At 43.8% G+C, this 24,713-nt stretch overlaps 1 protein-coding gene across 8 annotated transcripts in view; it reads left to right on the top strand.

Annotated features, from left to right (window-relative positions):
- The window catches only part of TSPAN4 (tetraspanin 4), a 392,906-nt gene that overhangs the window by 203,535 nt on the left and 164,658 nt on the right, over positions 1–24,713 (top strand). For 5 of the 8 annotated variants that reach the window (XM_031609001.2, XM_090140643.1, XM_090140642.1 and 2 more), the window contains one exon: positions 9,513–9,592. The exons of 1 other annotated variant lie outside the window; for it this stretch is intronic. In XM_031609001.2, the coding sequence (XP_031464861.1) occupies positions 9,530–9,592 (63 nt within the window). In that variant the 5' untranslated portion in view covers positions 9,513–9,529. Of the gene's footprint in view, positions 1–8,727; positions 9,593–24,713 lie in introns of those variants that run through there. 2 more of the 8 variants (XM_031609000.2, XM_090140645.1) reach the window with 2 other exon arrangements.

Raw genomic sequence — 24,713 nt, 5'->3', positions numbered from 1 at the left:
TGAATATCTCCATAGGAGACTCCACAACCTCTCTGGGCAACCTGTTCCAGTTCTCCATCACTCTTACAGAAGTTCATCTGCGTGTTTGTATGAAACTTCAAATGTTCAAGTTACTCCTTGTTCTATTGCTACATACCACTGAGAAGAGCCTGGCCTCATCCATTTGCCTCCTCCCTCCCTTTAGATATTTATGAACATTTAATCATATTTCCCCCTCAGCCTTCTTTTCCTCAGGCTGGACAGACCCAGGTTACTCAGCCTTTCTTCATATGGGAGGTGCTCCAGGCCCTAGGATTTCCTGTAACAACTCATTGAAGGCAGAATAAAGCACGGCTCTCATTGGAGTTGAAAATGAGCTTAAATCATGGCAAAGATGTTGAAGTCCATTCCTTTGATCTGCTTTCAAACTGAGAGGAAGTAGTCCTAGGGATACAACAAAATCTGCATCCACTTTTATGGTGCTTGAAGAGTAGAGAAGCAGGAATCCAGAACTGAAAAGTTTGTCAGAGAAATTAAACACGCTATTATCAGAGTCCATATGTGGATGAATAAAAAATAAAACACACCAGAATTAAACTAGTAAAGCCTTGTAGTGGCTTCTGAACCCAGCTTTCTTTGTTTGTTACGTACACCTCTTGCTAAATACTTTCTCCTATGTCTGTCTGTAGTTGTGTGTCTTTTCCTGCAGTGCTTTCTAGAATTTGGGAGCCCTAGGTGAGATGACTGCTGTTACATTCTGCTCATCACTTCTGATGATGAGAGGTGCTGGTCTTCAAACTTGTTACCCTCCACTAAAGGAGACAGCCTCCCTTCTCTTGATTACTCTCCAGCAACTTCTGATTGACCGCAGTTCAGATGTGCCACATTTCAGATTTAAGAGAGCACCTAGAAGTGCAGTACATTTTCATAGGTGATGAGTTAAAAAAAAAAAATAAAAAAGAGAAACAGAATTGGTCCTGGTTTACTGGCAGCATCTTGTTCTAATTCCCAGTGTGAGATGTGTTTCCCCTTCCCTCACCACTCAGTAGCTCCAGCCGTGTGGCTCCCTTCCCAGCCAGCTTTCCGCGCTATTTGCACGTCACCACTTCTCAGGGGGTTAGGATTATGGCATTGAGTATTATTTTATCTGGCTTCTTACTAAAGAGTCTCAACATTTTGCTAGCTTGGATGTAAAATAGCACACGGGTTCCATGTGCTGATTTAACAGGCAGTATTGACATAATCTCTTTGATGAGGCTGGTAAATCCCACCTGGTGTTTGGCAGAAGCAGGTGAAAGCTTGCAAGTTGTTATTTACCTGATGGGAAACAGCCATCAGGGAGAGTGGCCAGGTTGAGTTCCAAGCAGTTATCTTGAGAACCACTGGGACTCCAGGAGGGAGAGAGGATGCTTTTGAAATGAGGTGTATTTATGAGATTCAATGACCTGCAGAGACTGGACTGTCCCAAGGGCTGGGGAAATGGGAACCTCTGGTGTAATTCCCCTGATCTGCACATTTTGTTATGTGGATTTTGTGATTTTAAGCTTAGGATTAAAAAGACCAAAGACCTTTTAAGAATGGATTTCATTCTGCTGATTGTTGTTGTCCACAGATGTGGAGCCAGGCAGTGTGTGGCAGACCCTTCATCAAGTAATTAACTCAAGTTGTCAAGCTGCAATCAGCGAACTGCTCTCGCACTAAAATAATAATGATAAATTCCTCTCGTCTGAAGCTGTCAGCTTCCAGCTGCACGAGACATGAGTTTGCAGTGGGGGAAAATCAGGTTTGCACCACATCTCGTCAAAACCAACTTTGACTTGGTTCCCTTCTTTGCAGAATTTGTGATTGCAGGAGCAGTGAAGGCCAGGCACAGACCTGCCATTGCTCAGCGCGGGGCTAACAGCTGCCATCACACTGGTTCCCAACAGGGAGCAGACATCATTCTTCGTGGAAATGCTCCCAATCACTTCTCAGCTGGCTTCGTAGTGATCTGATGCAGAAATCATTTTCTTTAAATGTGAATCTACCTTCATAAAAATCATTGAAAATATAACGCAGCAAGCAGACTGCTTAAAGGTCAGACCACAGAAGAGATTGACCTTGCATTCTTAGCAGGTTAACGTATGCTAGGGCTTAGATTGAGCAGGATTAAATTTTGCACAGGTCCTGTGCCAGATGTTTCCTACAGGGCAGGAAAATCTGAGATCCTGATGAAAACCGATACATTGGCTTTAAATCCAGAATCTCAGTCTGAGGAGAACAGGTGAGGACTTTGAAGCCTAACCAGATACTTTGTAGGAATCTTTTCAGTGAGAGCACTTGAATTCAAACATTTAGTATCTTTCATTCCTTATCTTTAAAGGACTTGCATATATCCTTAGTTCTGTTCAAGCAAAGCACTGTCATTAAATTTAAATACCACCATATGTATTTAAATAACAATAAGGGATGAGTTATGTGCTGTAACAAATAGGGATGAGTTTAGTGTTGTTTTGGACAGCTCAACTTTACTGAATTAGAGCCTCTGTGTTATCTTTAGTGAATGAATTTAGGTACGTTTACAAAAAAGGTATCACAACTCTGTTGCCATAAAGTACAGGTGCCTTTTCTCTCTCTGTTAGCTGTGCCATTCTGTAGGGAAGTGGGTTACTTACAGATTTTGACAGTGAAATATAAAGAGCCAGATTGTGGTGATATGAACAAGTAAATACAGATATATGGTTTCCAACGTGGATGATTCTCTTTCTTTTAAGAGAGCATTTTTATTCAATGTGTTATCGCTATTATGCTCACTAATATATCTTCTAGGAGTAAATCCTTGGCTGTGGTTTTAAATTGTTTACCTGTGTGTGTTATCTGTTTAAAAAAATATACTTGAGGGTATGTCTGAAGTTATGTCTGACTTGAGGAGTGTTATGAATGCTGAGAATGGCAAAGCAGAAAGGCAAAGCTTGTGCTCCTGCCCATAAATTTTTTTTTCTGATCACAGAAGCTTCTCTCTTTTTGCTTGAATGGGTGCGGAGATGTCAACGATAAGAGATCCACTGCTGTTTGCTGTTAGCATGTGGGATGATAAAAGCCCTGTGATTCTTTACAACATCAAGGAGAAGGGATAATGGTTGATAATATATAGATATGCATTTTCTGGTTGCATTTTCTTTGCGCAGTTCCATTCCATTTTAATATTAAACATTTCATCATCATTTCATTAAGTCATAGAATCATAGAATGGCCTGGGTTGAAAAGGGCTGTAATGATTATCTAGTTTCTAGATCCCTGCTATGTGCAGGCTTGCCAACCACCAGAACAGGCTGCCCAGAGCCACATCCAGCCTGGCCTTGAATGCCTCCAGGGATGGGGCATCCCTTGGCCTCCTTGGGCAACCTGTTCCAGTGCCTCACCACCCTCTGTGTGAAAAACTTCCTCCTAATATCTAACCTAAACCTTCTGTGTCTCAGTTTAAAACCATTCCCCCTTGTCCTATCACCATTCACCCTCATAAACAGTCGTACCCTTCTTGTTTATACGCTTCTTTCAAATATTGGAAGGCCATATATTGTTTTTGTTTATTATTCTGCTTCAAATACTCTTAATTTGCTGCAGTCTCTTTAATATTTCAGTTTTAATTTTAAGCTCTCTGGCACATTTCTTACATTGTAAGAAATGCCTTCTGAGTTGGTGCGACAGTACTTGTGTGTTGTAAAATATAATATCCTTTTGCTAATTCTTAGAAGTTATTGTTGGTTTTTTTGTTTTTTGTTTTTCAAGATGAAAAGGAAAGCTGTTCCTCCCTTGGGGATCTTATTTTCAGCCCTTTTCAGAATCAAAAGTTTATTTATCTTTAAGGTAGGATTTTGGAAGGAGCCTAAGGGACTTAGAAGGAAGCAGAGGTCTTTTGAATCTGAGGAGCAAGGTGGCAGCAAGACCCAGCAATGCCAGCAGCAGATATGACGTTTCTAGCTGCCCTTAGGTCTCAGTGTACTTAGTCAAATCTTCTGAGCTGGCAGGGGAGCTCCCTGCTCCATTTCCAGCCAGCTGAACAAACTTCTCTTGTTTTGGTGAAGGCCCCACCCTGCCAGCAAAGCTGGCAGATCTGAGAAGCATCAGCCTCAAAGACATGCTCAAGGAGCAGTTCTTTCTATTATAGCAGCTATATGCAGAGTCCAGCTCCATCTGCGGCCTTTTAGACATTTCTCAGGCTTATGTGCAGTCCTGCTCACAAAAGCGTTAAGTGCATGCTTACTATTTAGGTACAAGTATATCTCAATGCAGTGAAAATTGTGGTTGAGCACCTTGTGGAATTGGGCTCTCCGTGATGTGATTCTCAAACATGCTGAGCATGGGGAGCCTTTTGAGAGCAGTGAACGTTGCTGGGCCTTCATTGCCTTGGGAAGGCAGCTGAAATTACTTAGAGCAACTTATCTTTGTGTTTGCATCCCTAGCCCTGCTTTAAGGGTGCAAGGCAAGAACACAATCCATTTTGAATACTCGGGGAAAAATCCATGAAGATGTTAAAAAGCAAACACTTGGTAAGAAACATTGATGAATCTTTGATTTTTTTTTTTTTAAGTCAGTGTTTTGTTTGCTTCTGCTTTAAAATACCTTCTTTTCGAAGCTATCAGAGCTGTGTATAGTTGAAAGATTTTTGTGCCTGATTGATTGCTTTATACTTGACAGAAAGATCCTGAGTGCCACGCATGTGTTTGAAGCGGTGTTTCTTTGAACGTCAGCTGATCTCTCAGGTTAGAGAATGTAACCTGATTTTAAGAAAACTAGCACATAAATTGCATTTGTGCTGCTAAGACCTGCTGACACCGCAAAGATAGGTCCTGACAAAGGTTTTCTTTGGGCTACAACTCATCTGGTATAGGGTGTCAGGCATATTCTTTATTTCTGTTCCTTCATTCTTTATTACTGAGGGCACTGGCAGAAGCTCCTGCTTCTTGAGTTCAGTGGCTGGCACTGCTTGTCTTTTATCTGGGGCAGTGATCCTCCCTATCCAGGACTTAGAAGTAAGCAGAATTTGCTGGGGCAACAGAGAATCTCCTTACTTAAAAGCTCTATGATTGAAAAAAGGAAATCATTAGTGAAGAATAGGGTTTTAAAAGCACAGAAAACACAAATGGGAAAGGAGTTCTGTGGTACACAGAGTATAGGGGCCCAATCCAAGTAAGTTCCTTTACAGACAGTTTTTGTTATTGTTGTTAATTTGGACTTGACAACAGCTTATCTGCATGCATGGACACTCTCATTACTGTTTGGATGTGTGGATGCTCAAATATGAGTGAAGAATGCCTTTAGTGTGAGTCGTGCATGTAGCAATACCAATATGTCTGAATGCACAGCAGAGGTGATGAAAGTTATTATGCAGATGAGAGCATGTAAAAGGCAGCGAGGTTTCTGCACAAGTGACTTGTGCACAGGTTTAAATAAAGAACATTGCAAATCATACCCCAAATATTTTCTCTGTATCTGATTATGTTATTTCCATAGCAACTAATTGTGCCATAAACCAAAGATCATGACTTCAGGTGGCATGTGAGCAGAAGGAGATGAGCTATTAAGTATGGAAGATCCTTTTTAATTCATGCAAATTTCCTTATTTCTAAAGAAAAAAAGAAAGAAAATGGGGGGGGGAGGGGGGGGAAACGAAACCCAAACTACCCTAAGTCTGCTACATAAGTGAAATTGCTTCTGAAGGAAGTCTTTGTCAAAGTTTTGTTGGAGGCATTAGTAAATCTTTAAAGAAGTTACAAGTGCAGCTATGAATACCTAAAGTTCTTTAGGTTGTGTTAGCTGAGGAAGTCTGGCTTTCTCCTTCACAAAATCCCAGGGTTGCTGAGGTGGGCAGGCCCTCTGGGTTGCTGTGGCCCAGAGCCAGCTGCCCAGGCCTGCATCTAGGGGACTTTTGGAGATCTCCAAGGAGGAGATCCCACAGACTCTCTGGGAAATCTGTGCCAGCACTCTGCATCCACACAGCACAGAAGTGTTGCCTGATGGTCAGAGGGAACCTCCTGCATGTCGGTTTGTATCAAATGCCTCTTGTCTTAGCACTGGGTACCACTGAGCAGAACCTCCTCTGTCCTCCTTGCACTCTTCCTTCAGATATTGAGGGATGTAGGTGAGATTCCCTCTCAGCTCTGCATCCATGCAAAAAGGATCTAGGAAAGCAAACAAATGAAGGGCTCCATCAGGAGTGTGTTATTCTCTTCGCCAGCACCGCCAGCCTGGCCCTGAACTTTGGTTCACCCTCAGGTCAGAAGAGGAGCTGTTTCCATTAGTCTTTGGAAGATGCACGTTTTTTATAAAGCCTCTGTTGCTGAATTGAACCTAACCAAGCAGTAGCTGCTGGAGTGTTAAGAGCGTGTTGGGCAGGAGCCAAAAAAGAGAAGGGATTGTTCGCTGGGCATGTTGCTGAAGGGGACAGGCAGCTGCAAATGGTTTCGATTAGTGCTTTTCCATGGTGATCTCTGTACGTACAAGAAAGCAAGAATTAACCATTTGGAGTGAATTACTAAAGTGGTCGCCCTTCTGATTGTGATGCTGTAACCCCAGTGCTTTCCCCCTTTCACAGAAACGTTTAATCTTAGCTGTTTTGTTTACTGAAACTATTGGGAGTGAATATAACCTCTTGTGCATGCTTTTGCAGCCCCCCCCTTGTTGCAGAACAGCGCTGGCTGCCAGGCACATACCCTGCATTAACACGGTATATTTTAGTAGTCATTTCTAGCAGAATTTATTTTATTTTATGGCTCTCTTCTTTACAGCTTTTATGGGATGCTCAGGAGCAGGCTGCTGAGTGGGTTGTCTCATTGCAGGGCTGGAGCGGGTACAGAGTTTTGAAGACAGTGACAGGAAGCATTAGGGAAAGCAAGTGCAACCATTAAGGACTAATGAGGACTAAATTAATGAGGAGGTGACCCAGTAGCTGCATTAGTGCGACCTGAAGGGGACGGAGTTTGCATGTGTGACAGTGAGATGGTGGAGCAGAAAGGGAAAGCAGCATTCAGTGGGTAAAATAAAAGCCTGATCCAAAGTGGTGTGAAAATAGGTGGTGGTTTGGGTCCAGAAACACTGTGTGCCACTGGGAAAGAGCTGGGGAAGGTTTTGAGGTGTAACAGGGAAAGAAGTAGAGCTGTTACAGCACACATGGTAGTGTGCCACCAAAATCAATGCACATTAAGCTGTGCTGGTGAGGCTGCGCAGTGCTTTGCTTCTTGTGTTGAGGAATCGATATGGATTGGCCCCAGGATGGGAATACACAGATGCAACCAGTGAAAGGGTAAGTGGATGGAAAACAGAGGTGAACAGAAGTCACAAGGCCCAGGCTGGGATTTTAGGCTCAAGCTACCAAAAGGTTATGTGCCTGCAAGGGCTTAACCTTTGGTGCCAGCACGTCCCTGCCCCTTTTAACGTGCTGATATTAGAGTGAGCAAGAAGAACAGCAACAACTCGAGGGCTGAATTCTGTACTGAAGTGTCCTTAAAAAGTTGTCAATTCAGTGCAGTGTGCTCAGTATTGCTGGTGGAAGGAGGCAGAGGGAAATGTGCCATTATGGCCATGCAGGAGCCCTGCTTACTGCGGGCATTTTTCTGCATCCATCCGAAGAACCCCACTTCATTTAGAAGCAGCATTTGGAAACTCCTTGTCTCACCCCACATCCTGGCTTTACAGGGTATTCCACGTACGTTAAGGATTGGATTTACTTGGGAATTGTTGTTTTCCTACCATAATGTCAAGCTGAGTGATTCCTACCTTTTCTCTTACCCAGATAGCTTTAAAAGCGAGCTGCTCACGAACTTTTAGATACAAAGTTGACAGTAAATATGCCAAGTTGGAGTTTGTTACATGCTTGCAATACAGTGGGCACCCTTGTTAAATAGTGATTACGTGACCTGACTTTGTTTCAACATAATCTCCATAGAGTCGTGTTCAATTTTCACCATCTAATAGACAAATTTGTGCGTATGCTGATAGGGAACAGAGAAAAAAGTTGAATTACTTTTATATTGCATTGCCAGACCAGTCCAGGACTGTGCAGAGAGGAAGGCTGGTGGCAGACTGCCATTGGAAGCACAAAGAGTGCATGGGAAGCTTGGGCGGAGAACAGCTGCTTGCTCAGGGCCGGCTTTGTGCCCCAGGGCGGGAGGCTCCGAGCTGGGGACACCTCCTTGCTTGCGGGGCAGGGAGGCAGGAAATCTCTCCATCGTGGCGCCGAAATCGCTGTGCTTAGGGGTAGGGAAATGAAAGGCAGACACGTTAGGAGTCGGCCAGAGTTGCTGGAACAGATGGCCCGGGAGGCATCAGCCCGACTCTGCGCTCAGTCCCGAAGCTCGCACGAGGTTCGTGCCGTGTCTTTAGAGGAGGAAATGAAAGGAAATAATTAGGCTCCGGCTTTGCTTTTTGTAAATTAACAGAATTAGAGGGTGGCTTGCAAGGGCGAAGTGCAAACCCAGCTCAGTTCACTTTTGCTAATTTGTTCTTAATTAATCTCTCGTCTGTGCCTATCTGTGCTGAGGCTGGCACGATGCTTCGATGCAAGAGCTCCGTTTCCACCGCGATTACTTCTCTGCCCTTTAAAGCCGCGGCAGCGCCGGACCCCCAGCCCGGCCGGGCCCGCACGGAGCCTCGGGTGGGACCGGAGCCGCCCGGGCAGGGCGAGGCGGGGCCGCGGCCGGAGCTCCGCGCCCAGCAGCGGGAGGAGCAGCGTTGCGGGGCGGAGCTCCGGGCTCCGCGCTCCGCACTGCCTCGCTCCGCGCCCAGGGGCTCCGGGGGCCGCGGAGGCAGCGCGGGGCCGCGGGAGCTGCCGGCCGGTCTCTGGGATAACCGCCGGCCCCGTGCGCTGTCTGCTCCGCGTGCGGCATGTGGAGCTGGGGGGTTGTGTGGCATTTGCGATCCGAGCGAGATCACGCTTCCTTTTTTTAAAATCCCTTGCTTTGGGTACAGTATATCTCTCTGTCTTTTCTTCTTCTCTGGTAACGGGGGGGGTCGGGGGGACCCGCTGTGACGCCGGAGGGAATGGTTACTTGCGCCGAAGTCTTTCTCACGCGGAAGCACGCCGCTCCCTAACTCCTGGCTAAGCAGCCTCCAGTTCTCCAACTTTGCTGCCATAAAGCCCGTGCAACTCCTTGACAGGATGGCAGACAAAAGAACAGCTGGTGCAAAGCAGTAGGGGATTGCTGGCAAGGAGGAGGAAAGGAAACCGCAAAGCTTTTACCCGCGCCCCCGACACCTGACGGTTGTCAGAGCAGCAGCTGCGACGGGACGAGCCGGAGCCACCATGCGCAGGTCCAGCACCGATGAGTCCACCTACCACCGGAGCCCATCCCTGGACAGCAAGGATTACAGTTTCCCAAATGGCGCTTTCCGTCGTTACAGCAGCATGTATGGCGGCCAGTTTGGGGCGGCCAGCAACTCTTTTTTTGGATTCCACACCAACCCGGGCCCTAAGGCCACCAAGGCTAAGTACACGTCCCCCAAGGGAAACAAGTACGTTGTCTTTTACCTGGATCTCTCATTTATTTTTCTCCTAGAACTGAAGAGGTGCAGCATGGCTCACAACTGCCTGCAGTGTATCAAGTACCTAATGTTTGTCTTCAACCTTCTCTTCTGGGTGAGTACATGTTTGAAACTGCGAGACGGTTGTATTTCTGTCTATTTACGAAGATAGAAAGTAAACTTGTTGCTTTTATGCTCAAAAGTTTGAACTTGGAAGTTGAGCAAGATGGTGCCTGGGGTAGTCTTTCTTTGGCCTCCTTAATTGGTGTGGGTGACCTACTGAGGGTGTTTTCTTCACCCTTTCATTTCATGCTCTTCATCTGTTTTGCCCCAGGCTTTTGTTCTTGGATGTGCTTGCCTCAAAAGTCATGCATGGTCTCGGAGAAGTCACTGAGGCCATTCATGAGTGTAAAGTTGAGCGCTTGCTGACGTCTACCACTGTAGCAGGGATGGCACGCTTGGTTCATCTCAGTGCTATTGCCTGTATCTGAAATCTCCAGGCATCTGCTCTCTGTCCTATCCAGCAATGGGCCCTGGCATTGCCACGTGGCTCTGAGAAGTGGAGAAAAACCTCACTTCTACTGGGGCTGCAGCTCTGTGACGGGAGCTCATCAACTCAGCGTGAGGTGTGCGTGTGTCAGCAGGGCACCGTGATGGAACATACAAGCGTGCAGCGCTACGTCACTGTTGTGATAAATGAAGTGGCTGTCAGTAGCAGGGTGGTCGGGTGCTTCACTGCCACAAACAGGAGTGCAAGCTGCAGAAGGAGACTGCAGGAGCTTGGCGAGGGGTGCAGCTTATAAATGCTGTTTGTCATGTAAGAATGGGGTGTAGAGTCATTGTTCAGAGAGGGAAGAGAGTTCTAGCACAGAAAACTGCCCATCCAGATTTGGGAGTCTGCTGCGAGGTACCTGGGAGGTGCCTTAGAACATCTCACCCCTCCACAGAGCACAGAGGTTCATTAACATGCTAAGGGAGATGGGGGTGTTGCAAAGTGACAGCCCTCTATCCTGACACTTCAGAGGGGGGGGGGGATGGTTGCAGATGGATGTCACCACGTCGTGGTTATTGATGCGCTGTGCTCTCAGAAATTGTCAGAGGGTTGTGGAGGGCTGTGTGAGATTGAAGAAGCTGTTCTCTAGCGTGCGCTGCTGTACGGCTATTTAAAAGCAGGCATGCTGCAGTGCTGGTGCATCAGGAAACACAAGGCGTGGGCAACTTCTGCTGGCCCGAGTCATGCCAAGGAGCTCAGTGTGATAAAGTAACACAAGTCTGCTGAATTGGCACAGTTGTGCAGTACAAGGAGTTGTGCAGAGTTGTGCAGTACAAGGAGGCTGCTCTCTTTAATCCTCTGTATGCATGTTGATGAGGCTGTTGTCTGTCTTTCTGGTTGCTTCTGGTTTCTAAAAATCATCTAATACTTATTCTGCCTTACTCCAGAGCCTTCTGAAAAAGGCAAAAAAAACCACCTAGTCCACCTAGTTTTCATGCTCTTTTAAGCCTTGTCCCCAGTCAGGATTATAACTGCCAGCTAGCTGAAGTGTGTGCTGGAGAAATGCACTCGGATGGTGGTGTGAATAGCTCTTTTCAGGACTGTGCGTGGCACAGCCACAAAGGATGTTCACTGCATTCTGATTTCTTTTACAATATTCATCTTCCACTGAAGCATACGCGTGTGATGTGAAAAGGTGCTGCTGTGAGTAATGTGTGCGTATTTACAGAAGGAAGATCACACATGGTAGCGTATCTCTGGCATGCTGTTCAGTAGGGGAGCCTTAATCTTTTAAGAGAGAAAGAAAGGTTTTTCCTTCCCCTGAAACTATCAAAGCTATTCTCAAATGCCTGAAGGGAGAGAAAAGACAGAAGTCCCAAAAAGAGAGGATGACCACGTGTGAACTGGCTTCTCCCTGAACCGAAGTGTACAAGCAGGGAAACGAGTGGGTGGTGTCAAATACTGCAGCACGATCAGTGGTTTGCTTCCCTCTCACATGCTACCTGCACAGCAGGAGTGATTGATGATGATCATGTCTAAATGAGGTTTGCACAGCGTGTAGTTATAATAGACACAGCTTTTTACCTTCTCACACTGGAGAAAGCAACTGGGAAGAGATTATTTTTAAAAGTATTAGTTTAAGCTGACTTGTCTTTTGTAAAAGAAGAGAAGGAGTCTATTTTTAATGATCAAAAGTCTTGGAACGATTACAGATTGATGATGCTGTTGTTGTTTTTCAAGTTGATGTCAGTTATCTGTCAGCTTTTACTTTCTATGCAATTAAGGGAGAAGCAGCTCTGCCAGAACACGGGATTGCTCTTTGCTTACACGCTTACCAAAGAAGTTTTGCTGTTTTATCCTGCTTCCCCCTTTACCCTTCTCTAGGTAGCTGGGTAGTAACAATCAATGGAAAGTAAGAAGAGAAATTACTTCTTTCATGCTCCAAATAAAAGCTGTGGTTATTTCCATGCATAAAGCACAGCCATTACATTAAATGAATTAAATGCCTTTTACAGATTGCTCCTGATTTTTATTCTGTTCTGGCAAAATGCTTTGATTTTCTTCACAAAGCATACTTCTATTTTCTTTTTCCTGTTCCCATTCATTAACTCCAGCCCATTTCGTGCATCTTCATAGCCTGTTTCACACAGAGGGTGGTGACACACTGGAGCAGGTTGCCCAAGGAGGCTGTGGATGCCCCATCCCTAGAGGCATTCAAGGCCAGGCTGGATGTGGCTCTGGGCAGCCTGGTCTGGTGGTTGGCGACCCTGCACATAGCAGGGATCTAGAAACTAGATAATCATTACAGCCCTTTTCAACCCAGGCCATTCTATGATTTCCCAGCACTACCAACTGTCTTTTCTGCAGTGGGATGGAAGAATAGACCTCAGTCCTGTGCAACTCCAACAGGACTGACTCTGTGTTTCTGAGATGATCCTTCATTATAAATCTGGTGATCCTATATGAAACAAAATCCCAGAGCCCTTGATTTTTAAATGTTCCTGGCAAGCTTTATTGGATTAGGTGCTGCACTCACGTTGTAAAACTTTTACAGGCTGTCATATAACTGTGAAAGTAGAACAAATTTCTCCTCCCCTTTTTGGCTGTTGAAGGCAACACAGAGCTCTTTCATGAATGTCAGAGGCTGAGGTGCCTTCTCAGTGTTGGTGCTGAATCTGTCCAAGAATAGCTGTCTTCTCTGCAAAGAGTCCTGCAGAAATTAAGGGACAGTGCATTTGTAGCTACCCTGGGCTATGAGAATGTGGACAAGACGTTATTAGCCAGCAGCATTGCTGTTACAATGGGAATTGCCATTCAGAGGCTGGAGTCCTGCCAGATGCAGAGCTGCCATCCTTGTATCACTGCTCTACTTTGCAAGCTCTGAGGATGACTTTTGTCACCTGATACAGGAGAGTTGCTCGATTCATTCATTGCTATAAACTTCCTTTTTTTTGTTGTTGTTGAATTGCTAAAGCTGCTGGGACTAAAGACAGCATTAGATGATCTCAAAGCAGAATGCTTTTATTTCATAATGAAATATTTGTATTTCACTGTGAAATACTTGAGGAAGAACATCTTTTTTCCTCACATTCTGTCCTCCAAACATCCAGACATTCTTTATGACAGTCACTAAAGCGAATTGTACTTTTATTGTGCTTATAATCCAAGGTTCTGCTTGCCTCCTCTTTTTAGAAAAAAAAAAAATTTGGTAAAAAGAGGTAAGTTATTTCCTAAGGGCTGTGAGAGTGCTATAGAAAGAAAAATGTCATCTCCTTAATCCCTCTTGGTTTATGCCAGCATTCCTACTTTCTTTGACTTGTAACTCCCAAACTGCCAAGACTCAAAAAGGCAATGCGCTGAACTGCACTGATTGATGTTTCCAGTGGTGCTTGTTCTCCTTAGAAATTCTGTGCTGGAGAAGACCAGCTAAATTGGAAGCAATTTGTCCATCAAAGAACTGAATGCCTATATCTGACTCTTCAGATAATACTCTAGACTAATAGAGAAATTCAGTAAAGCACAAGATTTTTCAAAGCTCTGTTGTAGGAAGATTGGCATATACAGAGGAGACAGCAATAAAATGACAGCAGGCAAGGAAGTTTGAAATATATCGTTTCTCATTTCTATGTCTCATGTCTCCTTTCCATTGTTAAAATATAGTAGAGTTGTATGCACTATGAGGAAGTCCAAGTCTTGAAAATGGTGAGCAAAGGGATCCTCCCGTTCCAGCAGGTAAGGTCTCCAGGAGGCAAGGAAATGTGTTCCTCTGGCTTGAAGACCTGTAGGGTCTGCAGACCACTGAGCACAGAGCAGCTGAAGCTTTACTTTCCACCTAACTGCTATAAGAGATGATGCAAGGCGTTTATTGTTTTGAGGTGCTCATTGTTTGCTGCTTTGTTTTACCATTCAGTCCCTAGAAAATTCTCAACTGATCCAATCTTGAGATGCTGCAGATCCAAAGTGGTAGAAGGCATGTGAGAATGTGCCTAGTATGGACTAGTATTTGTGTAGGAAACAAACCCCAAGAACCTATTTGATGTGGCTCCAGTGATGAACTGCAGGGCTCTTGCTCTGGCTTTGCAGCTGTTTGATGGTTTGTGAAGGTTCTGTACAAATGTGTGCTGCTGGCCTGGTGCAGTAGCACTATTGCCAGCAGCCCAGCTTTATTACTTGTATGCCATAGGAAAGGAAGAGGAGAAATGAAAGCGAGAAGTCCCTCATTAATGGCATTGTTTTCTGTCCTTGTGCTTCGAGTGTTCGTGGATATCTGATGTAAGAACTGTGTGTATGCTGATGATATCTGGAGGGCTGTAACAGCAGAACAGCGTGCAGGGCAGCATGTACTCCCAGCAGCAGGAAGAAGGAACTTGGTCTGAAACTACCCCATGGAGCACTGGTTGGTCCTTGAGCACTCCTGGTCAGGTGTGGCTGGTGGTTTGAGGCAGAGGGGTGTTTTGGCATTTGTGTGTCTTGTTGTGATAGCCTGTGACAAATAAAAACGTAATTGAACAGCAGCACAGGCTTTACTCCTATACATTGAATATGTGGGAGGTTTACCCCAGAATGCCATTTTCTCTACCTACCTCCCAGCAGCTGATTCTCCTTTGTTATTTACCTCCTCCAGGAACTGCTCAGTCTCTGACTGACATCTTATCTCTGCCTCTGACTTCGTGAAGGCTCTCCAAGGATGTATTTTAAGGAGCATTGCTTTTAAAGATAGGAAACTCATTTGATATGGGAATTACAGACTTCAAAAAATGGCAGTGCCGTGAGAAGCAGAACTGTTGAGAACTGTGAACTGATAGAAGTGAGAGAGAGATGATTGTATTACCTGGTGTCTGATTTATATGAGCAGCAATTAGAGCTTTTTCCATAGCAGTGCTATTCATACTGTCTCTTTTCTGCGTAGATTCTGATGTCTAATAGGGGTTGGGGATCATGCTTTATCTCCCAGTGAAGGCACTGCTAAGACATTCACTGCCTAAATGCATATCTTCTCATCAACTTTGGGAAGTCAGTGACTTTGAAAGGGTGTGTATCTGTCAAATCAGGCTGGCAATGACAAATGGACTTGCTAGTTATTTGTGAGATACAGCCAACAGTTCAATTTCATAATCTTCTTTCCCCTAGGAAACCAGATTAGGAAGGCTCTTAACAGAGTAGGAAAAAAAAAAGAGCCTTAAAGTTGTATATTAGATACCACCTTCAAACTGCCCATTGTGGGCCAGCTTCTGCTTCCGTTGCTCATGACTAAGGGTAGCTTTGGCTTTGCAGACATACTGATGTGTTTTTTGGCCACAAGTATTGGTAAGGGCTAAGCGCCTGGACTTGTAAGATTTGCAGTCCAGTCTATCCACCATCTAATTCAGACTTAGTACAAAGCCGTAGAAACCCAGCAATGGATAAAGCCCCAGGATATGACACGTTATAGTTGTAGAGAAACTGGCATTTTAAAGCAATGAGTGAAAGGGCTGCAAATGTTATTCCCTCCTCTGGACAGTGACTAATGTTAAATCTGTTCCAGCCAATACTCTGAGCTATAGAGTAAAGCAAAAGGCAGATGAGATCATTACCATCGTTCTCAGTTTCCAGACACTGCTATTTCAAACACAATTAATCATGATTAAATGAATTAAATTAATTAATGTATTAACTATGTATTGATACTGCTATGCAATTTATTTATTTAGAATCTAACTTTTACTTAAGATAGCAAATCCACAAAAGTCATTGTATGAATAATATAAAATATATGTTTAAGATATGTACAGACACTTCTCTGGACTATTAATAGTATGAAGAGAGCACTACTAGGTCAGAATGAAATGGGGAGCTGCATGGAATGAAATCTGCATACTCCTGAAGATTGGAGTCAGTAAATTGTGTTTCTTAGTACTGTCCTGTAATTGTTTCTCCAGGAAATGTTTAACCGTCACAGGATGCAACAGAAGCAAATGAAATTGAAACTGCAGTCTGTAATTAGACTGTCATACTCTAACGCATCTTAAATCTGTCTTCCATAGAAAAACTAACACCCTCCAGAAAACCCTCCCAACCTGCTTCAAGTGTGAATGCATGCAGAGGCTTATAATTTAGCAGGATGCTACTGAGACTTGCTCTAAGGATGCCGTATGCTTTAAGTGGTAATTTAGGCGAGGCAGAAGGTTGATGTCCAAGGACAAAGGACCAGAATGACCTGGTCTTGTAAGTTTTCATACAGAGGCTTTCAAGAAGTTCAGGATTTTTTTTCTGCTTGGTTTTCCAGACTGCTCTTATAGCCCTCTTTGTTCTTTCCTTAACCATGGTACCTTTGTTTCTTCTCAGTTGCTCTCAGAATAGTGCAGCAGCAGCCATTATTGTGTCACCTTATTCTTGGAGTCCCTCTGAGCCATACACATCAGGGTGGCTTGAGTCCAGACCAGCAAATCCTGGTGACTAAAGCTCCCCACTTCCCTCCAGCTGTATATTGTAAATTTCTTTCTGAACTTTCAGCGCTGATTCTGGTAAATGCTATATGAGGGCCATGAGAAAACAAAGCAGTGATTCACTAGTGCTGATTTTGTTTATTGTACACGTTCAATGTGCGTGCTGCTAATTTCATGTTCTTCCTCCTCCAGCACCTCATGCTTTTATAGGATTTAGTCTGGAAAGAAGCAAAGCTCTGCTGTGGGGTCAGGAAAACCAAGCAGCCACCTGTCTTACATGCAGATGGCAGTTTGTGCTTTATTTTTTTTATTTTTGTATGAAGTTTACTTTCTTTTCCCTCCATGGCTTTTCTTTGTTGCAGTTGCCAACTTTAGCGATCAAACAGCTGGCGCGAGGTGCAATACTCAGAATTAAAGAACTTAAGTCTCTTATTTAAAACAGGCTTAGCACTTAGGGGCAAAAATCTCATTGCCTTAATGAATGGCTGCATGGCAGGCCTACAGTGGGATTACAAAGCCGTCGCGTGAACTGCAGTTCCACCTGCAAAGCTGTGCTTGTGCCAAGAAAGCTCCTTGTGTTCAGAGGGCTTCTGTAGGCTGCAATGGCAAAACATGCTTCTGCTGGTATTATTTCCTCCCCTGCTGGAGGTGTAACTTGCTGGCAGTTTCCTCCTAGCCTCCAAGGCTTAAGAAAAGCAACTCCACAGCAAGGTCAGACAGCAGCGGATCCAAAGAGGCAGAATGGAGTCAGGCAAAGCAAAGGAGAGTGGTTTGTTTCCTCACTTTCACTTTGAAGGACAATAACTCCTCCTTCACTAGAGAGGAGGAAAAGGTAGAGATTCCTTGTCGGGCTCCTGAACTGCCGGAGAACATGAGGTGGATGTTTGATCATTCTGGAAAGTAAAACCATATTGGAAGGATTTCCAGGCCGAGTGCTACACAAAAACAACTTGCTTTTTTGGCTGATGTCAGCTGAAGTGCCAAACGTCCTACTTGGATTGCTTCACTACATTTAAAAAAATGAACACAATTCACTCTGGTATATGAACACAGATATATTTTTTTCTTAGCATGTAAAATGTCACTAATAAAAAGGGATTTTATTAGTTTAATTTATTTGTTTATTGTAGTTGTTTCCATTCCGTACGTTTTTAAGATGAGTAGGGATCGCTTCTCTTATCTATAGGATTAAAGGGCCAGAGGATTGCATTCAGTCATTTCTGGAATGGATGGCATGGGCTTCTCCTAGTAAGCAACTCAATTGCACAGTGCCCAACAAGACCTGCAGGAGAGCTCCTTTTTTTAACTGCTGGTTGTTTTGGCCTTGCTGTCTACACGATATTTCACCATTGGCCATGGTGAAGGCATGTACTGAGTGAGATGGATTTATAGCTTTTGTATAAAACAGATAATTCTGCAAATTATTGTGGAACCATTTTAGCATCCAAAAGAAATGTTTGTTGTCTTCCAGTAGCATTTTTAAGAAAAAAATCATTGTGGAACTATGCTTTTGGATGTGCTGATTCATGGCCGTTTTCATACACTACTTATTTCTGAAATCCCTACTAAAAATTGACCTTAAGTTACATTCCATGCACCACATTGCACCTGTCAGGTTTGTAAAAGTATGGGCTGCCTTCGTGTTGGCCAATAGAAAATTTGTACTCTTTTTTGCAAGCAGCATTTATCTTGGGTTGCAGCACAAATTGTTTACTTACATGTCTGGATAAATCTTTTCACTAATCCATTTGTGGCAGCACGGAGGGGAGCAGAGATGACATGTTTGATACCATTTTCTTCAACGGAACAATTGGAACTCTGGACTTGAATTGAGTTCCACTGCCACTTGCAATCTGTTACGAGCTCCCATCCTTGAAGGCCAGAGTTTTTAACACATCCACCATCTGCTCGGTCCTTGCTGTATTCATGCAGCATGCTTGCCTGTTTTAGAATGACTTTGCAAACTAAAATATAAAACCCAGAAATTGTCTGCATACAAGTGATGCCGCTCCCAAAGGATGTGCCGAGGCATCTTTGGGCATGAAAAATCAGTTGTCATTTTAGTGTTTATTTATCCATGACCCCCATCCACAAGACTTTCTCACTCTTGTACTGCAATAAGTGCTTTTCTGATTCAAACATCAGGCAGTAAGAGCCTGGTGAAAACAAGGGGTCAACCTCAAGAGTTTGTTGGCTGGTCTTTCAGTGCAGAGAAAAGCAGGAACAATTTGTGTGAGTGTGAGTCCATTCATTGTGGCTGCATGTATTAGAATCAATATGAGCTCATTTTAGGTTTGTTGTTGTTCCACATCTTGTTGTTTCACGTCAGTGATGGGATGTAGTTTGTACTGTGGAGAACACGCTGATTATGTCTTGCAGTCTTTGGTGTCCTTGTCATCCTCTGCTGGTGACAGAAGTGATAAGGGATGCACATTTACATCTTGGTTGGTGTGCTGCAGCATGGAGCACTCAGCAGTACTCTAGTAAGGCTGCTGCCTTCCTGGTGCTCCTTCTTTCTGAAAGCCAAACCTGGAGGTATATATTACTGCTGTGGTTCAGGTAGCCGAAGTGGCTGCTTTCCTCTAGGAGTCCTCTTGCTCTACCAAAGCTTGCAGTGACCTGTTATTTAGAGCCTGGTGCCTGGAAATGCTTAATGCTTTGTCAATATAGCTGAAATCTCACTCTCCAGTATAACGCATATCCTATTCAATTCCCTGCTTAGTATTTTTAGCACAAGTTGCTTACAGTTGCATGTCACCTTCCTGGTAATAACAGGGTGGATTTCCCTATGCGTGCGTTAGGAGTGCTGCTCCCTTTTGCAACTTCATTCCTTTAAGTAACTTGAGAATTCTCATGTGAAGTTATGAAACCAGCAGAAGACCCTTCATTTTAAATCTCACTGCCACCGGTTGGAAGAGTGCATGTGTATAGATATGTTGTCCTTTGTACTGGGCACTTGTACCCAATCTTTTAGGGACTCCGAAACAGGACTCACTCACTTGGAAATCTGAAATTCTCTGGCACGTTCTCCTTGAAATTGCATGTACTTAGTCTTGTTGCTCTGCTTCTACAGTTGTGCTTTTTCTTCTCATGAGGATTTTACAGCTTCTGTAATCATCCTGCTGGTGAGATCTCAGCCAGCCCCTGATGCTCCAGAGTCCCATCTGATCCCACACATACCTGCTTCTGCATTGCTTCCCTTTGCTTAGCAAGTTAATCCTTATTGCAGCACCTCATTTCATCCTAGCTGGCAATGCTCTGTTAATTTTGTCACCCCGGTCACATGTTGAGGATTTTTCTTTTTTATCCCATCTGTAAAAGCAGAAGTACTCTGCGGCCACACGATGGCTGTGGGCTGGGGACTTGGCACACACTTTGCTGGCTGCTGTATAATAGGAGCTGTTAGGTTGCTCAGCAAGTTAGAGGCATCAACCCCCATTACGCTCTGTAAAACAGCCATTTTTTCTCATCAAAGATATCATTAACTAGTATGTATCACTTCAGTAGCTCGATAGAGGTGTCAAATCTTCAACTGCATTACCAAACAGGTCCATTTTCTGTAAACAGCAGCCCGATTTAACCCTTTTTTTCTGACTGCACAGCAGGTTGCTCGCATACCCAGCACTGCAGGCAAGAGTAGTTTGATTTTGGTTTTCTCTGCAGTTACACCCTGTCTTGCTCTGTGCCCAAATGAAGCTCCCACTCCACTGCCAAATGCTTTAACCGTTACTTCTACACACTGCTCATAAAGTGGGGAAGCTGCAGGGGCACAGCTGGTCTCCAAATAGCTGTGGCATGTTAATTAGATGCAAACCTTTAAACCTCAGCTCTCCATGGGCTCTGCTGCACAGGTTTTGTGGCTGCTGCTATGCGAGGCGATGGCAGAGGGCTCCGGTGGTGTTAAAGCTTGTCCCTGTGTGCTGCCTTGGGCTGTCTGGCCTGCAGGTCCCGAGCCACATGCCCACAGGCCATAGTTTCTCTTGCAGGGGCTGCTGTGGGTCAGCGGGGATGTGGCTTGTTCTGCTCTCTTCATCGGGGCAAACAGTGGGAAAGAGCCCATGAGGTTTGTAGGAAACGATTAAAGCTGTCAGGGGACAGGGGAAGGGCAGGTGATAAGAAGTTGTGTGAGAACAGATTTGGAGCATTCCTCAATTTAATTCCTTGACCAGCGGCATTTCAGTAAAGATGGCTATGAGTTCCAGTTCCAATCTGCTCTTCTGTCGTGCCCTGCATCAGCATCTTCTTTGCTTGGTTTTCCCCACAAACATCCTGCTGAGAGGTACTTGGTCATCGCATGTTTTGTTGACTGCTGTGCCATTAAAAAGAAAAAGTAAGGCACAAATCTGCACATGTCCTCATGTCAGCCATTTGGTGGTATTGGCAGATAAAGCATTCTCAGAGCTCTTCAATAGGATGGGTTGCTGGGAGCCCCACTCATGCTAGCACTGGTATTTGCATCAAGAGAGGTATGTGCAGGTAGTGTGGAATGAGGCATTTTTCAGCATACAAGGAAGCAGGATCCATAGGGTAAAGCTGGGCTGTATAAAAGGCACAACAAGAAGCTTCTGCAAAGTTATCAAAAGTTTGGATGCATGTTGTGGGATGTTCAGAGCCTTCTGAAAGGTTTTCAGAAACTTTTTTGTGACAATTAAATCCTGCTGCTCCTGGCTTCGTCCTGAGCAGGAAAAGTAGATGTTTTTGGGTTTTTTTTTTAAATGCAGAGCTATATAGGAAGCGATTTTTGTTGCCATTTCAGGAAAGAGAAGCTGTTCAACCCAGATGTACTTCTGTGCAGCATGCAGAATCATTTGTTGTATCCAAACAGTTTCAACGCTGCATGCGTGTTTGTACAAGTGAGATAACGGAGTTTTTGTGAGTGGGTGTTCAATTTTGGCTAACAAGAGCCTACTTCTCTTAAAATTTGCAGTAACAAGTGACAGCTGTGGGACTTCCAGATATATCAAGTTGGAAGCTATGTTATAATGATACACCAGAACAGTAGGTGTATATGGGCTTATTTTGTTCCACGGGGAAAGATATGCATCAAATTACATGAATGTTAAGGGATATTAAGAGAAAATCAGATCAATTTCCTCAAAATAAATTGTGTAAGATAAGAGATGGGAGTTCTGTGACACTGTTGCTGAGACACTGTGTATATAAAAACAGATATACAAGGAAAAAATTACTTTGCTGCAGTCATGGCATAGAATGTCTCAGTAGATTTTTTTTGTAGCTGGTTATCTGTTGGGGAAGGAATCCTCAGACTGGGCTGTTTAGTTATAGTGGATTTATATTTCAAACTCTTTTTGATAAAAATAAATGATTCTCTCCAACATTCATTACTGGAGATAAAAAAAAAAAAAAAAAAATTAAACAATTTCTCTGTATCATTCAATTGAAAACAGTACCCCAGACAGAGAAATAAATATTTTTGTGCTCAGAAAACCACTTGAGCACTAAAGCAATATCATCAAAGGAAGTACTTTTTTTTCCCTATAGATTTGCTTTAAAATGAACATGGAGAGCTCAGCCAAGGGCTCTGTGTTTGCTGGTGCTGCAGGACCTGATGCTCTGCTCCCTTGCTGGTAAAGCATTTTGTCTGCCTCTGAGCAGGTATGAAGCTGTAAAATGGGGCAAATACACACATTACTTTAAAAGGAGGCTTGAGTAGAAATGTGGCAATATTTTTAAGGAATAGCTTTACTTGTAGAATTTTAGTTTACCTTGCTTCTGAAAATTAGAAACCAGGACTTAAATAAAATGTTGTAGGTAAAATATGTAATTATTCAGCAGAGTGATAGTTTTAACCTTTTGGAAAACAACATCTCTTTACCAACTGAATTACCTAGTTGCAGCAGCCATTCCAGGCTGTTAGGTGCTTAACAGGTGTGCCAGGAGTACAAAAACGCTGTCAAATTCTTTAGGTCTCTGTCAATTGCTTTAGGTCTCTTTCACTGAAAGAGTATAGTTAGATATCTAACATAGGGGGAAGGAAAAAGAGAAGGGATTAAGGGGCTATTTGAAGAGCCTGGGTGTTTTAGTGCAATATGGACCTTCATATGTGTTGGCTGTATGTTACTATATAGTATATATGGTTGGGAGTGACTGAGTCACCTGTACTGGATGGTGTTGGAATAATGGCAATTCTGAACCCGGTGGTGTTCAAAAAAACCCCTGCTGGTCCTTAATTGTCCGCTTCCCAATGAATTTCCATTACAGCTGAACATCTTTTAGTTCTTTTGAAGTTTTATTCCAAGTCTGTTTCTTCAGCTAAAACTTCAGATGTGCATCAAATGTGTATCTACAGAGGATAGGAAGAGCTTTGCCCTTGAAAAAGACATTTGTGTGAGATGGATCCAGGAAAATAAGTGCACACCTCTCACCTTTCAGACTCATGATTCTCTTAGTAAATGTCAGGACTGAGCCATGTCACGTGTGGTGTCATATAATCCAAGATTTATGTGCCAGGCAGGTGGCTGAAGTAGTTTTCAGTAGTCTGAGGTGCTCTTCTCCTAGGTGTCTGATCAAATTCCTTTTTCTAAGTGAGCTAAGTTTTGACAATAACAAAGCAAAATAGAGGGCTTTCGTAACAGTAATAACCTCTTGATTGCATTCATTGATGGGCTTCCACCTCTGTGACTACTGCTGCACCTCTTACTGGGAGTTTATTGGGAAGACTGCAAAATAGGCTTGGCTTACAAACCAGCTGCAGTACATTTTTGCTTCTTTACCTTGAATAATTTAGGTGTTTTTCTTATTTATAATCTGAGGAAAAAAAAACGAATCTACTATTGTGCAAAATGACCTGAAGAGGGGAAATACTTCACCGCATCTCTGAGCATTGCTGAAGACATCCATGTATCCCCCCAACAAACCCCTGCATTGGGGTTTGGCCTTTCTTTTGCTCTTCCTGCCTCTGTTGTCAACTTGCTGAGTCTCTGAAGTCACCTGTGCATTTACAGGCAGGTAGGTTCATTCTTCAGATGAACGTTGCAGGTCTGTAGGTGGTACTGTCAGGGATTTTTCTCTTTTCTTATTTTTTATACTTTCCCTGTGTCTTCAGAAGTCAGGGCCATTGAACCCGGGGGCCTTTGTATCCCCAGCTGGGTTTTATCACCAAGGAAATGCTGCTAATGAATTGCCTCTTAGGTCTGCTACTGCCCACTTGTTTGTCTGTGTAATTGGTAGGCGTGCTCTTCTGGGAGGCCCTATTGAGACTTGCTGTCTGCTTCTTTTGAAAATGATATTAATTAAGCAGGAAGTTGTATTATTGGCTTGAACTTTATGGCTGCCCTTGACACTCCAGAGAGTTTGTGCAGTGATCTAGATATTGTTTATACGTGGCAGTCTTTTTATTTTTTTAATTACCTTTGATGCTAAGTTTTAAACAGTTCCCTCTGATCTGCTATCTATAAACCTGACAGAAGGATTGTACAACTGGGAGAGTTTAATTTTGGTCTGAGGCAGTGCTGAATATGCTATTAAAAATGTTTAGTCATGAGGTATTCGACCAAATTCATAAAACGGAAAGCAGCTTTACAGAAACAGTGAATGTCAAAATGGAACATTTATTTGGAAAACCGGCCCTGCTGCTCCCACTTGGAATTGAGAGTTTCAGAGGAGGAGTGTGCGACACAGGGCCAGGGACAGTGCTGTTGTGCTTAGTACTAGTCTTTAACAACTACTTGATTCTGATCTTTTTGGCAGCATTTATCATCGAACCATAGAATCATAGGATGGCCTGGGTTGAAAAGGACCACAGTGATCATCTAGGTTCAACTCTCCTGCTATGTGCAGGGTCTCCAACCACCAGACCAGGCTGCCAAGAGCCACATCCAGCGTGGCCTTGAATGCCTCCAGGGATGGGGCATCCATTTAGCATTATCAGGCTGCAAGATGCTCAGTTTTTCTGCAAGCTGAATAAGTTGGTGATGTTCCTGGGGCTGCTCCTGTGAGAATTTGTATAAATATTAGAAACTTAGGGTCACTTGGTTGTGAAAGCTATCCATCTTGTCTTCAAGGGTTAAACAAACATGCCAGTTCCACTGTAGCACTACTCCTGCTCCTTTTAGCAATGTCTGATCTGGATTGTAAACTAAACTCTGCTCTATTAATTGCATGGATTATGCAACTGTTGATCACTGAGAAATTGTCACCAGCTGGGGTTGCTAGAGTTGGGTCCACTGTCCCGCACTCTTTGCTGTAAGTTTTGAACAGCACAGAGATCTCGTGTACATAGGTGTGTATTGAGGCGGTGAGGGGAGGGCAGGTGGGCTGGGGACCTGTGTGAGAATTTGTACAGATCCTTCATGAAT

The sequence above is a fragment of the Phasianus colchicus genome, chromosome 5 (genome assembly GCF_987193195.1).
Source record: "Phasianus colchicus chromosome 5, bPhaCol1.hap1.1, whole genome shotgun sequence".
Lineage (NCBI taxonomy): Eukaryota > Metazoa > Chordata > Aves > Galliformes > Phasianidae > Phasianus > Phasianus colchicus.
Note: the sequence above shows the minus strand (reverse complement) of the source record. Positions and strands in the feature narration are given on the sequence as shown.